The 15532-nt window shown below is 41.9% G+C and overlaps 1 protein-coding gene across 2 annotated transcripts in view; it reads right to left on the bottom strand.

Annotated features, from left to right (window-relative positions):
• Positions 1-15532, bottom strand: part of VWA3B (von Willebrand factor A domain containing 3B) — a gene marked incomplete at both ends in the record, with an annotated part of 205589 nt that overhangs the window by 12441 nt on the left and 177616 nt on the right. For both annotated transcript variants that reach the window (XM_082851818.1, XM_082851817.1), the window contains 2 exons: positions 388-512; positions 7528-7639. In XM_082851818.1, coding sequence (XP_082707944.1) covers positions 388-512; positions 7528-7639 — 237 coding nt within the window. The remainder of the gene's footprint in view (positions 1-387; positions 513-7527; positions 7640-15532) is intronic.

The raw sequence follows: 15532 nt of genomic DNA, 5'->3' as shown, positions 1-15532 counted from the left end.
TGCAAGCAGGTCTGTGCGGTCCTGAGCTACTTACCAGGGCGTTAGCAGACCAGGGTCAGGAGCAAAGAAATTGCTAGGCAAGGGGTCATAGGAAGAGGGGTCACTGTTATCCAGAGCTCTAGGAACGGTGGAAAGGGGCCCAGGGGGCTTCCCTGGTGGCGCAGTGGTTGAGAGTCCACCTGCCGATGCAGGGGATGCGGGTTCGTGCCCCAGTCCGGGAAGATCCCACATGCCGCGGAGCGGCTGCGCCCGTGAGCCATGGCCGCTGAGCCTGCGCGTCCGGAGCCTGTGCTCCGCAACGGGAGAGGCCACAACAGTGAGAGGCCCGGGTACTGAAAAAAAAAAAAAAAAAGGGGGGGCCCAGGAACAGATGGCTGGAGCAGGTACCTGGAGCAGTGGGCAGGGCATGGCGCCCCCCACAGGTGTGATGAACGAGATGGGCACGACCTTGGTGTCGCCACACCTGAAGCCCACGAGCGCGTGGGTGGGGCTCACACACCTCTTCACAACCCCTGTAAGGAATCACATTTAAAATAAAACAGAAAGGCAATGCTTATTCCCTTAGGCTCACCCCATCCCGTTGGTCAAGCTAAGTTACAGCACTTTGCCTGCTTACGTCACTGTGCCCCTTGGTTTCTCCACCAGTTAACACTGGATACTCCATGATGCCTGCTGGGGTTGACCAACTCAGAGTGCAGTGCCGTGCTCTGCTCTAGAGCTGAGCTGGGAAGCTAAGAGAATGCATGGAAACTTGTTCAACCAGCATTACCAGCGGCCATCCTGCTGGGAACACTGTTCCTAGAAATATCCTTTCCCTGGACACTTCCTCACGTCTGATTCCCTTATTTATTTTAGTCATATTTCCTTCTATAATACTTGGAGACAGAAAATCGTTGTTAGTATACACACTACTATATATAAAATAGATAACTAATAAGGACCTACTATCCAGCACAGGGAACACTACTCAATACTCTGTAATGACCTATATGGGAGTAGAATCTAAAACAGAGTGGATGTAGGTATATGTATGACTGATTCACTTTGCTGTACACCTGAAACTAACACAACATTGTAAATCAACTATACTCCAATAAAAATTTAAAAAAGGAAAATCACTGTTAAATTGTGAAAGTGAAAGGAAATATGAATTTTCATCCTCAGCTTTTCATCTAATATTATACACCCCACAGTGTCCCTAAAATGTACAATCAGAAAAGGAAGAAAAAAGGAAGCAAGAAGTTTTCTCGTCTTTTAGTTACGTGCAGAGATTATTGTAACAGGAAAAGAAAATACTGGTGTTAAGGTTCACATATTTTGTCATTTATCCTAGTTGAAATTTATTATATTTTCCCATTTAAAAGGGATTATAAATACTGGGGGGACGTTTTGACTTCCCCGGCAGTAACAGCTGCACTTGGATGCCCTAGTTTGAGACAGAAATGTGCTCGTCCCCACTGGGCTCCCACAGCGTGAGTGCCCGGCATCCTCGCCCCGGCTCACACACCGGCGTTCGCAAAGTCCTATGTGCTTTCAGGTGGCGAAGAAACAGCTGCTGATTTTCATCTCAAGTCCAGGTGTCTTGTTTTAAATGGCCAAAGAAAGGGAAAACTTATTTTTTTAAAAAACACCACACACACATGAAAACCAGCTTTATATTGTCTGTTTTCTTATTGGACTAGATGTTCGGTTTGGCTTCTGAAACATTCTTTACACATGGTTCACACATTTTCTACCATAAACTGACTCTACCCTTTTAATTAGGAAAACTAACACTATTTTTTAGGAAGAATTCCTATTATGAAAATGAAGAACCTCTCTGAGTTGAGGAGAATCCTAGCAACCCCAGCACACAACCCCATCCCAACCCACCCCGACCCCGGCCCTGCCCCAGGCAGGGGTAAAGGTCTGGGCTGCCAAGATGACCTTGTTGGCCAGTGGGACCCTCCTCAAATTCTTAGCCTTTGGGACTTTGCAGAATCCGGTCTTAAACCTGGGATGCAGTTTTTCAGGTATCTGCCTCAGGTGAGTAGCTGTGTGACTGGACGGCCTGCGGCATCTAAGCCATGTATCAGCTGCCTTTTACAGAAAAAGGCTGCCGACCCCTGCTCGAGACCGTTAGACCTAGACTTTTGGTATGTTACTACCAGCTCTTTTTTTTTTTTAAATCTCTTTCCACATCTTTTATTCTGATAACAAGCAAAATAGCTCACTTAGTGTCTTGTATTCTTTTTTAATTTTATTTATTTTTTTATACAGCAGGTTCTTATTAGTCATCCATTTTATACATATTAGTGTATACATGTCAATCCCAATCTCCCAGTTCATCCCACCACCACCTCCCCCCGCCACTTCCCCCCTTGGTGTCCATACGTTTGTTCTCTACATCTGTGTCTCTATTTCTGCCCTGCAGACAGGTTCATCTGTGCCATTTTTCTAGGTTCCACAAATATGAGTTAATATATGATATTTGTTTTTCTCTTTCTGACTTACTTCACTCTGTATGACAGTCTCTAGGTCCATCCACATCTCTACAAATGACCCAATTTCGTTCCTTTTTATGGCTGCGTAATATTCCATTGTATATATGTACCACATCTTCTTTATCCATTCATCTGTCGACGGGCAATTTAGACTACTAGCTCTTTTATGTTCCAATCTCTGCAGGTGTGGACCCTTGTTCGCCTCCAGAAATCAGTGTAGTTTCTTCCAATCTAACTCTAGAACCAGCCTCACGGTGTTGACACCTGGCTGTCCTCCAAGGTGGGAGGACCCAGAGCTGCTGGCCTGTTTGGTCATGGCTCAGCCTCTGCACTTACCCCTTCTCCACCTCATTAAGGAGATGCTACCATTTCTAGGCCCTGATTCAAGATCAGCTTCCGATTTTTGGCTGCCCTTACACTGCAGCTTCTCTTTGCCCTCAGCCTCAGAGAGGTGAGATGGTGTTTCCTGCTCTGAAATGTCTCCTGGGACCATGTTAGGGGACTGGGCTCTGGAGGTTGGACCAGCAGGCAGAAAGAAGCATCTCTACTCCGTCATCTTCCTGGGTACGAGTGGGCCTCCCCACCTCAGTCAGGGGGCTCTCCTATACCCAGGCACGGGGGAAAAGGGGGCACACCTTAGTTGAGACCCTCAGCAAAAACACTGCCTATGCCCAGAGGTCAGGGGAGTGAAGAAACAGTCTAGGCAGACAGCACGGGTGAGTTCATTTGGTGAAAAAAGCAGGAATGGTTTTCAATCTTTGCTCCAAACAGGAATTTCTCAGGCTGGAGAGCGGATTTTTTTTTTAACCTCTGGCTATAAGAACCTTCCGATATTCACAGCCCGGCTCGAATCCCATTTCCTGAAAAGGGCGTCAGTTCTGCTCCACCAGAAGCGTCCCCTCCACCTGCCCCCCTCCGCTGAATGCCAGCCTACACGTCTAGTCATCACATTCTCTTCTTCTTTAGTCTCAGAGGTTTCCTTTAGAGCGCACTCTGCTGGTTTTTGCCTTTTCAAATTGCTCTTAAAGTTTGAAAGCTGTTGTTAAAGTTTTTAAACTGCAAGCGCTCCCTCTACCCCCAGGTGAGGACCCCAGGTGAGTTGTTTATATCTCCCAAGAGGAGATAATAGAAATACTCTACAGGTAATGAACACTTTCCAATTTCAAGATGCTGTACATTATCATGTTTAATCTACACCATGATCTTATGGGGGGTTTAACTGTTTTAAATCTCATTTGGCAAGATAAGGAAACAGGCTCAGAGAACTTCAGTGATTCCAGTCACACGGCTGGTAGAGGCAAGAAGCAGGCTTCGAATAAATAAAAACTTAGGATTGTCTGACCCTAAATCATGACCCCTGAGAAAGTATTCAGTCCTCCCCCGCCCCAACCTTTTTCTTCCGTTATAACTTGTTCCAACAACATAGTGCAGAAATCTTGCAACCCAGACTTTTCGTCACTGAATTTCCTGAGATAAAATGCTGCTTCTTGCTAAACAATGGGAAGGATGACCCAATTCCTACAAATAATGATTTAAAATAAGGTTCTGAAGTGTGTCTGCCTCCCTGCCTTTCAGCATCCTAATAAGCCAGGCTACCAGCTTGTCCCTTCTGTTCTGCACGACGCAATCCTTCCTCAACTAGTGAATCCACACTGACCCCTGAATAGAGTTAGCCATACGGAAATCCCTGCCCTGATTCCCAAGGATGGCAGCAACAACTGGGTCAGCTCTGCTCCAGTGTAGACCTGGCCTCGAGCAATGGATGCTCTGATCCCATTGCTCCAAAGCCACCTTCCGCTCAGATACATTTTAAAGCTATTTTTCATTAAAAACATTTAGGAGGTTTTGAACAAAAGTTATCAGAAAAGGAGTCATCCGTGAATATCATGCCACAAAACTCTATTTGGCCTTTTTTGTCAGGGGTAAAAATAGTCACCTGCAGTGACCAGGTGATCTAAATGAACATCACTAATGAGGACACCTGGACATCATGTGCCTTTGGATAGGTTACCCTGAGAGGGATGCGGCATCAATGATATCACATAACATTTTGGCTGGAAACACTTAACCTGAATCTAATTTAACCCAAATTGAGGAACATTCCATAACATAATTGGCCTTACTGTTAAATAATGTCAGTATCATGAAAGATGATGGAAAAGGCTAGAGAATGATCTAGATTAAAGCAGACTAAAGAGAAATAACTAAATGCAATAACAATTCTGAATTGGGACCTATACTAGAGGAAAAAAATGCTATAAGGGCTATTCTTGGCATAATTAACCAAATTGAAATATATAGATAAAACTATACAATATTAACTTTCCTGAATTTTATAACTTGACTGTGGTAATATTAAGCCAATACCCTTGTTCTTGAGAAATACATGTATCAAGGGGCAAAGGGGCATGATGTTACCTAATCTCAAATAGTTCAGGATAAAATAATGTGTGTGTTATGTAGAGGGAAGGAGACACAGAGAATGGAAAAATAGAATAATAGATTGGTAAAATAAATGTGACAAAATGTTAAAAATTGGTAAATCTGGGTAAAAGTATACAGGAGTTCTCTATTATTCTTGCAAATTTTCTGGAAGTTTAAAATTATTTTTTTTTGAAAAAATAACTCTATGAGGGTAAAATAGAGTTGAAGTTCCCAGTTAAAGACAAGATACATTGACTTTGTGGGGGGGAGGGGAGTGTAAAGGGGGGCTGTGGGGAGGGAAACAGAAACTAAGTCCATCCTTAACCGATGCATCATCATTTAATTCAGCTGAGTCAATATTTACTAACTAGCCACTAATCAAAATAACTGATTATATGACTAAATTCAAGTGTTTGTTATGTTATTACCTTTTTTTTTTTTTTTTCTGGCCGCACCACACGGCTTGCAGGATCTTAGTTCCCTGACCAGGGATTGACTGAACCCAGGCCCTGGCAGTGAACATGCCGAGACCTAACCACTTACCACCTGACTGCCAGGGGATTCCCATCAAATATTTATTACCTTTCAAGTGACTTATCTGAGCCACAGATTAAAAATTCCCAAATGGCCAAATCCCATGGAGCTATTAGGACTGTGCGTTCTCTGCTTCTAGCTGCATATTTAAAAACAACCAGGGCAACAATCATTGCTGTCATGGCCTTAGGTATTGCATGTGGCTATACGTTACCTGTTTCCTCTACTCCCCCAGATCAGCAGTGGTAGGTCTTCTGCATTTCCTTATTACGCAGGGATGGTTGGGGGAAAAGTTTGAGCAGTATTATTTTTTTCTGGGACCCTGGCCGGCAAACTGATCTCAAGCCCTAGTCCAGCCATTTGGAATCCTGTCATTTTCAGCATTTTCATTCAATTGCTAAATTAGCCTCGGGTCCTGCTCCGTGACTCAGATTCAGAAAACCAAGCAGGGGTGGCCTCCCATGATCACCTCTCAGTGAATCTAAGCCCCGGAGAAATAGGAGGTTCTCAGGCCCTGCTCTTGCAAAGAAGAGTTTCATGCCTCCGCCTAGGAGCTCATCTCAAATGCCTGGATCCGTTTTTCTCTCAACCAGTCAACTTCAAAGCACATTTACCAAATTTCAAATAAAATATCCTAGTTATAAGTTCTACACATATGCCTGCTGGAAACCCAAACTCCAGATGAAGCATTTTTCTCACTTAAAAAGCAGATTAAATTAAGTTTAATAAAGAACTACTTAACTGGTGATTGACAAGATAATGCCTACGTTAAGATCAGCTATATTTTGAGGTACAGTCTTTCTGCTTGACAGCTCTTCCTCAGGGTTCTTTCTCTAAGCTCTCTTTCCCAATAGGCCTTTACCATGATTTCAATGACTCCTTTTGTGCTGATGTGGCAAAAATCTCTATCTCCCGACAGATTTCCTCCTCCAGACTCTGGACCCTTTATCTCCAATTGCTTCTCTGACAACTTTAGCGTCTTGTGGTGCACCTACAATTCATCACGTCCCAGACACACCTCGTTATCTTCCTGTCCATACCACCATCTCCTACAGGTACCATCCTTTACCTTATGACCCACGCCAGGGACCCGAGTGACATCCTAATCCACTCTGTATATACTCTTCACACAGCGCTGGGAGGGATCTTTTTAAAACTTCAAGTGTGATTGTGTTTCTTCCTGCTTTAAATGTGACTCCCCAGTAAAGTTCAAACCTCTTAACATAACCCTTTATGAACAGCCACACACTTACCTCTCCGAAGAGCTTTCTTACTTTCTACCCTTCCCTTGCATTCTAGGTTCCAGCCATAATCTATTTTATTTCTCCAGGCATATAAAATGTTTTTCTTCACCTCTAGATCTTCACACGTATCATTTTCATTATTCATGAAGCTCTTGCTTAACTTCACCTGGCTGATTCCTTCAGGATCACATGCCCCAGAAAGTCTTGGGCAAACCCCTTGGGTCCAGTCACACTGGCCTCTTCCTTCAAGGAAGAGGGTGTCATGGGCACTCCATCCTCAGGACTTCGTACTGCTGTTCCCTGTGTTTAGAACTCTCCCTGAGATAATCTCATGGCTCCTTTTTAAAGTCCTTAGTAATATGTTGCCTTCCCTGGAAGCTCTTCCTTGACCACCATATCTAGAATCGCGAGCTTCACCTTTGACACGCTCAACCCTCTTCGTGGCTTCATTTCCCTTCATAGCCCTGTGTCTGACACACTACGTATTTTACTTATTTGGTTGCTTGTCTGTCTCCTCTACTTGCATGTAAGCTTCATGAAAACAAGGATTTTCTTCTGGGGTCTGCTCACTACGCTAGACCAGCACCTTAGGGATATTACATACGTGGAACATAGTAGGTATGCAGGAAAACTTTACTAAACAAAAGAAAGATTAAAGTAAGTTTTTCTGGCTGTTACTTCCCCACAAATATGGGGAGAAACTTCATCATTTCATTTTAGAAGTAGAATACCTCAGCATAGCTCATGAAGTGTCAGTGTGCTAGGGAAAGCATAGTTTGAGAACTTCTGGTTCCTAATATCATATTATGTAACAAAGGAATCTTACAAAATAAAATACCTACCTGGAAAATAAAAGCCATTTTCATCACATCTTGCAATAACCTTCTGGCCTTTGAGTGGATCCAGTTTTTTGGATTTGTTTTTCTTTGTTGGAGTTCCTTGAATTTTCTGTTGCTAAAAAAAAAATAAAACATTAATAGTTGATAGAAAAAGTAAGTGCAGACAGTGAAAGTCACAGATACAGGATAGTGTGCGATTCTTTACTTAGAATCACACTGTTGAGGAATTACAGGACATGCATATACTGTATACTCACTCTGGAGTACTTTCTGTTCTATGCTGTTGGGAACAGCCTTTTGAAACTGAACTGATATGGGAAACACTGCACATAGAAAATGAGGCAGAATTTACAGTCTAAATCTAATCAAGCTTTGTTAAAACAAAACAAAAAAAGGCAGCCTTTTCTGGAGAATTTAAACAGGATCCAGAGTTTTGAACTATAATATTCAACATATGCATACACGATCCAAAATGCAACATACAAAAGAAGCAAGCAAACATAACCAATTCTCAAGGTAAAGGAAATCAACAGATCACAGTATTTAGATGGCTCAGGTGTTGGAATAATCAGATTAAGATGCAAATCAGCAGTTATAACCATAGTACGTGAGGTAAAGGTAAATACTCTTGAAATGAACAGTAAGGTAGTTGTTTTCAGCTGAGAAAAAGGAACTATAAAAAAACAAATGGAAATTTTAGAAGTAAAAAAAACCCCAACAATAGCTGGAAGGGCTAAATAGCAGAATTGATACGATGGAGGAAAGAGACCTGAAGACAAATGAACAGAAATCATCCAATCTGAAGAAAGAGAAAAAAAGATATTTAAAAATGAGCAAGGGCCTTCATGTTCCAGATAACCCCTTCAAAGCCCAGCTCAGTCATAATCTCTCTGGGAAGACTTCACCCCAGGCAATTTCAGAAAAAACAAAGGAAAGTACTGCTCTGTTATTTCCAAATGCTACCACCTGAATCAACACTTGGAGTGAATGTGATTGTTGTGTCCACTACAGGAAGAAACTGGTAGCTTCATTTTTGATCTGTAAAGTCCAATTCTATCTAAAGTCCTATTTTCTATGCTAGATGATTGATCATTAGTAGAGAGACCCAATCTCCACTACTCCTCCAAAAAACCCCCAAAAGCCTCCATTCCATCATCCAGAAAAGTCATTATTTTTGATTTCCAATCAATGTGAGGACCAACGATCTTGTAAAATAAATTTAAAATGAATGATTAGAAAACAAAATAAAAAACAGACATATAGTGTTTGGGTTTCTAGGTAAAATCTATTTAAGAATTCTGAAAAGCAACTGGTAGCAAATGGGTTGGAAAAGAAGACAAGAATTCAAAGTACCACCAAATTGGTAGGGTGTTTACCATTTTTTTCCTCTGGTATTCCCTGGCCTGACCTCAAGACAGCCCAAAACACAGAAGTGGGCTCCAGGGTATAGACAGAGAGAGTTCTAAAAGAAGCCCTCTAGTTCTGGCTTGAGGAATGGGAAAAGGAACTCCTAACCCTTGGAGAGAATACAGAAATCCTTCTCCCCTTTCTCCCTCCATACTCAGACCTCAGTCCCTAAGCAGTTCTGTGCAGTGGCAGCAGTGTTGGCAATACGAGCCTGGAGGAGCCAAAACCCTGCAGGAGTGGAATCTTCTTGCTCCAACAGGGTGGGTGAACCCCCACTGTTCTCTCTCTCTATGTATCTAGCCTCTGTTTGGTCCCAAAGGCAAGCACGATATGTGGAAGCACGTGACTGAGTTAGGGACATAAAACCCTGGATTTCTGGCTGAAGGACTGAAGAGAGGAACCCTAGGAAACCAGAAATTACTGGGAAGGTCACTTATATTAGAAAAGGGAAGGCCAAGTATTACCCCAATACCAAAACAGGCAAAGACATCACAAGAAAAAGAACACTACAGTCCTATATTCCTCATGAATATAGATGCAAATATCTCTTAAGAAAATATCAGCAAAAGATCCAGCAACATATGAGAAGAATTATACACAGTGACCAAGTAGGAGTCATCCAAGGAATGCAAAGCTAATTTAACATCCATAATTATGCATCCACAATTAATGTAATACTCCAAATTAGTACAGTAAAGAATAAAACCATATTATTATCTTAATGCATGAAGAAGGCGCATCTGACAAAATCCAACAGCCTTTCATGATAAAGACGCTCAACAAACCAGGAATAGAAGGAGACTTCCTCAACTTGATGAAAAGCATCTGTAAAAAGCCTACAGCAAGCATGACACTTAATGGCGAAATATGGGATGATTTCCCCTTAAGATCAGAAACAAGGCCAGGTACTCTTGCAACTTCTACTTAACATTGTACTTGATGTTCTAGCCAGTGCAATCAGGCAAGAAAAAAATAAAGGCATCGAGATTGGAAAGGAACGGGTAAAGCTGTCTTTCTTCATAAATGATATAACCCTATATGTGGAAAACCCTGAGGAAAGCACATAAACACTACTAGAGTTAACAAGTTTTGCAAGATGTCATGATGCAAGTTAAATATACAAAAAAAAAAAATTGTATTTCTATGTACTAATAATGAACAGTCTGAAAATAAAATTAAGAAAAGAATTTCATTTATAGAATCAAAAAGAACAGACTAAGGAATAAATTTATCAAAAATATATGAAAAGCTCATACACTGGAAACTACAAAACACTGCTGAGAGAAATGACAGATCTAAGAAGTTGAATATCATGTTCATGGACGAGAAAACTTGATATTGTTAAAATAGTCATTTTTACCAAACTGATCTATAGATTCTACATAAATCAAACAAAATCCCAGTAATTTTTTTTGGCCAAAATTGAGATGCTGATCTTAAAATTTACACATAAATGTAAATGACCCAGAAGAGCCAAAACCATTTTGAAAAAGAACAAATCTGGCGGACTTACTCTTCTTAATTTCAAAACTTACTGTAAACCTTCAGTAATCAAGAAAGTGTGGTCCTGAATTAAGGATAGTCATATGATCAGTGGAACAGTATTCAGAGTCCAGAAATAAATCCTTACATTTATGGTCAATTGATTTTTGACACTTTGGAAAAGCTTTTGGCAGTTTCTTTAAAAATTAAACATAAACTTACTGTATGCCCTGGAAATACCACTATTAGACAGCTAGCCAAGAGAAATAGAAATTTTTATCACACAAACACTTGTATGTGAGTGTTCATATCAGCATTATTCACAGTAATGGAAAGATGGAAATAATCCAAACGTCAGTGGACTGGGGAAATGGGTAAACAAAATGTGGTATATCAATGCAATGGAATGTTACTCAGCCATTTATATATGAAACTTACAGAAAACACAAATTTATAGAGACAGAAGTTGATTAGTGGTTACCTGGGGCTTGAGGTGTAAATGGAGACTGACTCCAAATAGGCATGAGGGATCTTTTCTGGGTGATGGAAATGCTCTGAAACTGGATTGTAGTGGTGGTTGAAGCTCTGTCAGTTTTGCTAAAAATCACTGAATTGAAATAGGCGAATTTTGTGGTGTGAAAATTATATTTGTATACATCTGCCTTTTTCAAAAAGGTTAAAATAGGCAGCCATCTACTTCTTGTTTCCTCTGTGTAACTGCTCAAGGTATTTTGCAGATAGTGGGCTGAAGAAGCAAATGAACACAGAAGTTTCTGAATCTACTCTTAAATCAAAAAATAAACAAAATAGGCCTTTTGCTTCAAATTGCTATATTGTAGAAAATGGGGGTTTTCCCACCCAGATTTTTTTCATTTTTTTCCTTTCTTGACCCTTAACTTATTAATTTTTGGATTTCTCAAAGAAATTAGTCCTCCAACCCAATCAAAGCACCCAGTGACATCATTCACCAGCTTCTCATCTTTGCAGACCATCAAGTGACCCTCTTCTCCATGACACAAAGCCAATACAAACTGTTTTCACATGCACTTTGATGCCATCTTTTTTGCACTGCTATAGCTATATCATCAATAAAGTATTCAATGCATATTTTATGAGTTCATCTGCTGGTCTTCACTTAAGCAAGTCTCTAATTTATGAGGCAATTGACAATAAAAATTTAAATAACTTCAGGTGGTGTGAACACCACTTACTCTTGGGTCATGATTCATGTTCAGTATGGTTTGGGCTCCTGAAACCTGCAGCTCATTTCCCTGGTGCACTGACATAACTGAGCATTTTGCAGCCATCTATCATTTGTATCTGTTTGGTGATACTTTTCAGGTTCACTAAAAGAAGTGGGAGTATGCTTTATTTCCTGGGAGCTGAAAAGTTAGAGCTAGGTCCTCAGGGAAGAAATAATGAACTAAGGGCTTAAAGTCTCTTGCAGGATGGTGGTATATGATCAAGTCTTCAGACCTGTGTTGCTTGTAGCCTATGTGGTCACAGACAAAAATGTAAGATGAACACCACCCTTTTGTTTATGATGTTCCCATCTAGTTGAATTTTGCTGGGGACCCTCTATTCTCATGGAATTTCTATTTTTACAGATGTACTCAATACGTCAAAGAGGATGGCCCAACATCATTGGTAGCTGATGAATGTCATCTGCCTGTTCCTGGGCTTCACTCAGAGAAGAAACCTAAGCACTCCTTCCCGTGGGCAATCAGAATGACCTCCTGCCCATCTGAAATGGCCTCAAAGGGAGGAGACTGGACCAGGGGACAGGAGAAATGGGACTGAGCGCTGTCCAGGTGGCTGTGTGACTTTGGGCAGTCTGTTCACATTTCTGGGCTTCAGTTTCTACATGTGCAAAATACGGGGATAAAATAAATGATCTCTAACATCCTCTCATATCTGTCCAGGAGAGTCTAGGCCTTACTAGCCTTTCTGCAGTGCTGGGGAAACTGTCAGGCTATGTGTGTACACGGACAGGAACACAAGCAGGATACCCTTGCTTGTGGTTTTTACAATATAAGGGAAATGTAATGGCCAGAACTGTGACATGAACAGCAGTGTTTTCCATCATAATACTCCAAAGAGATGCCCACACCAGTTTCCTACAGTCAGTTCCTTGATGGAAGATTCCATGTACAGTATATTCTCATTATTGATACAATTTAGAATCTTGAGAATTTGGAATAAGCCAAATTACATCAGCTGTTGCATAAATACCTCACCTGTACATAAAGTGAACCTCCAAAGCCACCTTACTTCACACCATCAGTGTTCATATCAAAGACCAATCAGCCAGGGAGGTGCTGTTGGTCCCTGAGGCATCAGACAGTCTTATCACCTCCAGACCAGTAACAACCTGTTACTACAAAAGATGTCCACATCGATTCCAGAAAGCGATTTTTCCCCTTTAGGTTTCATCAACAGACCAGACATTTATTAGAACCTATGCCTAGATACATTTAAAACTCCTTTTCAAAATTCTAAATGAGTGTAATCACATAATTTATTTAAATAGCGCCTTTTTATCTCTAGATTCCAAATACTGATTCTCTCAATACACTAGCCAGAAGCTAACGAATGTGACTGCTTTCTACAGTTTCACATGTACAAATCTGGGAAGTCAGTTGCCAGAAATCATCAGGGATCTCTTTTTTTTTTTTTTTCCCCATAGTTGTCACTCACTTCCCAATTCATCTGATATAGGAAAACCACTCACTCTGTGAGGACCTTCCCTGCAAGGGCAGCAGCAACGGACGGAAGCGATACAGAGGGCTGCCGGTGTTCATTTTTAACACACTGAAAATGCCACCTAAGAAACTGCCTTTTTAAATCGCTGAAAAGTATCACCTCCCATTCGAGTCATTCACACATCTGTGAGTTTACCTGAAAGAATCATTACAGCTACTAAAGGGCTTTGCATACTCACATTCACTCTGCTCTTGTTTCCAACAGTTACTACTATTGGCAAGAATTCATTTCTGGCTGTTTCCACAGCACGTAGCTTTATGGAAGGAACTGTTCACTGTACACTCAGTGATTCTTCCATATCCCTGCAGAGGCAACTCAGCTACACCACAGATAGAGCAGAGAAGCCATGGTGAAACAAATCAACAGGGCCAGCATTAATAACAACGGTTCATTCACAGAAATAGAGCATTGGTCTCCCAGGATGGAAGGACATCGATCAGGGCAGCTAGACACACCATCCCTTCAGCCACAAAGTTGACAGCACCTTTCCAGAAAGATGATATCCCGCTGTTTCTGAGTCTTGCCAAAGACTTTAGAGACCCCTTACAGCCCATACTAGAGGACATTAGCTTCCCTGTTCCTTTCCTGCCATCAGTCACCTATGCACGTGCACAAGACAAGCATGCTACTGGGCTTTAAAATGAAATCTATGGGGACTTCCCTGGCAGTCCAGTGGTTAAGACTCTGCACTTCCGATGCCGGGGGTGCAGGTTCGATCCCTGGTCCAGGAGCTAAGATCCCACATGCTGCACGGTGCGGTCAAAAAAATAAATAAAATAAAAATAAAAAAACAAAATAAAATAACATTCTTTACAAAAAAAAAAAAAAAATCTATGGAGGACAAGGGGATGGAGAATCAGCGAACAAGAAATGCTAGCAGTAAATAAATAAGCTGACCCATCTCTAGGTTCAAGTGCCTGGGAGTCACTGCGTGCCAGTTTCAGTGAGGAAGTCAGATAGGCAATGATGCTGGCAGTTAGGGATGCTGTCCACTGGATAATTGATTTTGCCTTGTCTCCAAAATTCAGAGAATCCAATTCACTTCTTTGCCAGATTCAATTATCAGAGGGTGCAGATCAGGATCCAACATGGTCTACCCTCCTTTCATTGCATTACTTAGTTTCAAGGTCATGCTCTCAGGTTTGCATTGGTGGAGTAAAGTTACTAAATGTTTGATGCTTTAGAATTTTCCATTTAACAAACAACATGTTTTCACATCAGGTACACAATGCACTTCCATGATGTAACTAGAACTAGTCTTCGGCTCAAAATCTTGTCATAAAACCACTATATTTTTTCCTGCCCCAAATCACTGAACTCTGCTGGACCCAATCCCCAAACTGTACTAGCGGCAGTTCCAATGGCTTGTCTGTCCATGTTTTGTCCTTAAAGCCAAGTAAAGTCTGTGACTGTGCTAATCAAGATAATACACGTAGTGTAGTGTCAGGCATGTTCTGACCTTTCCTCTCGCTAGCATACCTAATTATAAGACCAGAATACTTGCAAACTGTCTCTGAATAATTCAACTCTTTTTAAAACCTTGGTGAGGAGGACAGAGCCAGCCTGGAGCATTTTCTGACATTCACTATCTCTCCCTTCATTTAGATTTAGAGGGGTTTCTCCACCATGAGAGTATCCAGGGTCTTGCATCCCTTTTGGAAATGGGTTCTGGAGAGAAAATGAGAAAAAGACCTTACAGGAAAACATAAATCAGGGGTGGCAAACTCCTGCCCAGCCCCTCTAGGCAGCGGAGTGACCGACCCATGGTAAGAACTGAAAGGACTTGGATAGGCTATTTGCATTTTAACAGGAGTCAAACCATAAGGCTAAAGAAGTGAAGCTCTAGGTGGAATTTCCTGCCTCAGCCCCTCCGGTCTGAAGAGGAAGCTAAGACTCCTTGCAAGACCTCTCACAAGCACAGCAGGTCGGCGCTGGGCTCCCGGGGCCCCTGAGGACACCGTGTGTGAGCCCAAGGCTTAAGGCGGAAGCTGCGGCCAGGAGGACATGCAGAGAGAATTATCGTCCCCTTTCAGAAGCCTCAGGCGCTTAGCCGTGCTTTAAAATCCAAAGCAGCATAGGGACGTGCTTTTTCGGAGCTGTTTCCCCCTCCTCCTCAGGGAACATCATAACTTTAGGAAACACAGCGTGAGCAACACGTGTCCCCAAAACTTCTGTGCGGGTTTCCACTTCCCCTCTCCGGGGGCTGCTTCCTGAGCAGATCAGGACTGGTGAGCTGCTTGGTCTTCCCCTCTTCCCAATGTGGTTCCTGTGCTGTGTGAGGGGCTGCTTAGGAAGCACAGGAAACAATTACAGGATGATGCCCTGAACTACCAGACAGCCCCCAGACAGGTCCCCA

Source organism: Leucopleurus acutus (assembly GCF_964270905.1).
Source record: "Leucopleurus acutus genome assembly, chromosome: 12".
Lineage (NCBI taxonomy): Eukaryota > Metazoa > Chordata > Mammalia > Artiodactyla > Delphinidae > Leucopleurus > Leucopleurus acutus.
This window is presented reverse-complemented; position numbering and strand designations above follow the sequence as displayed.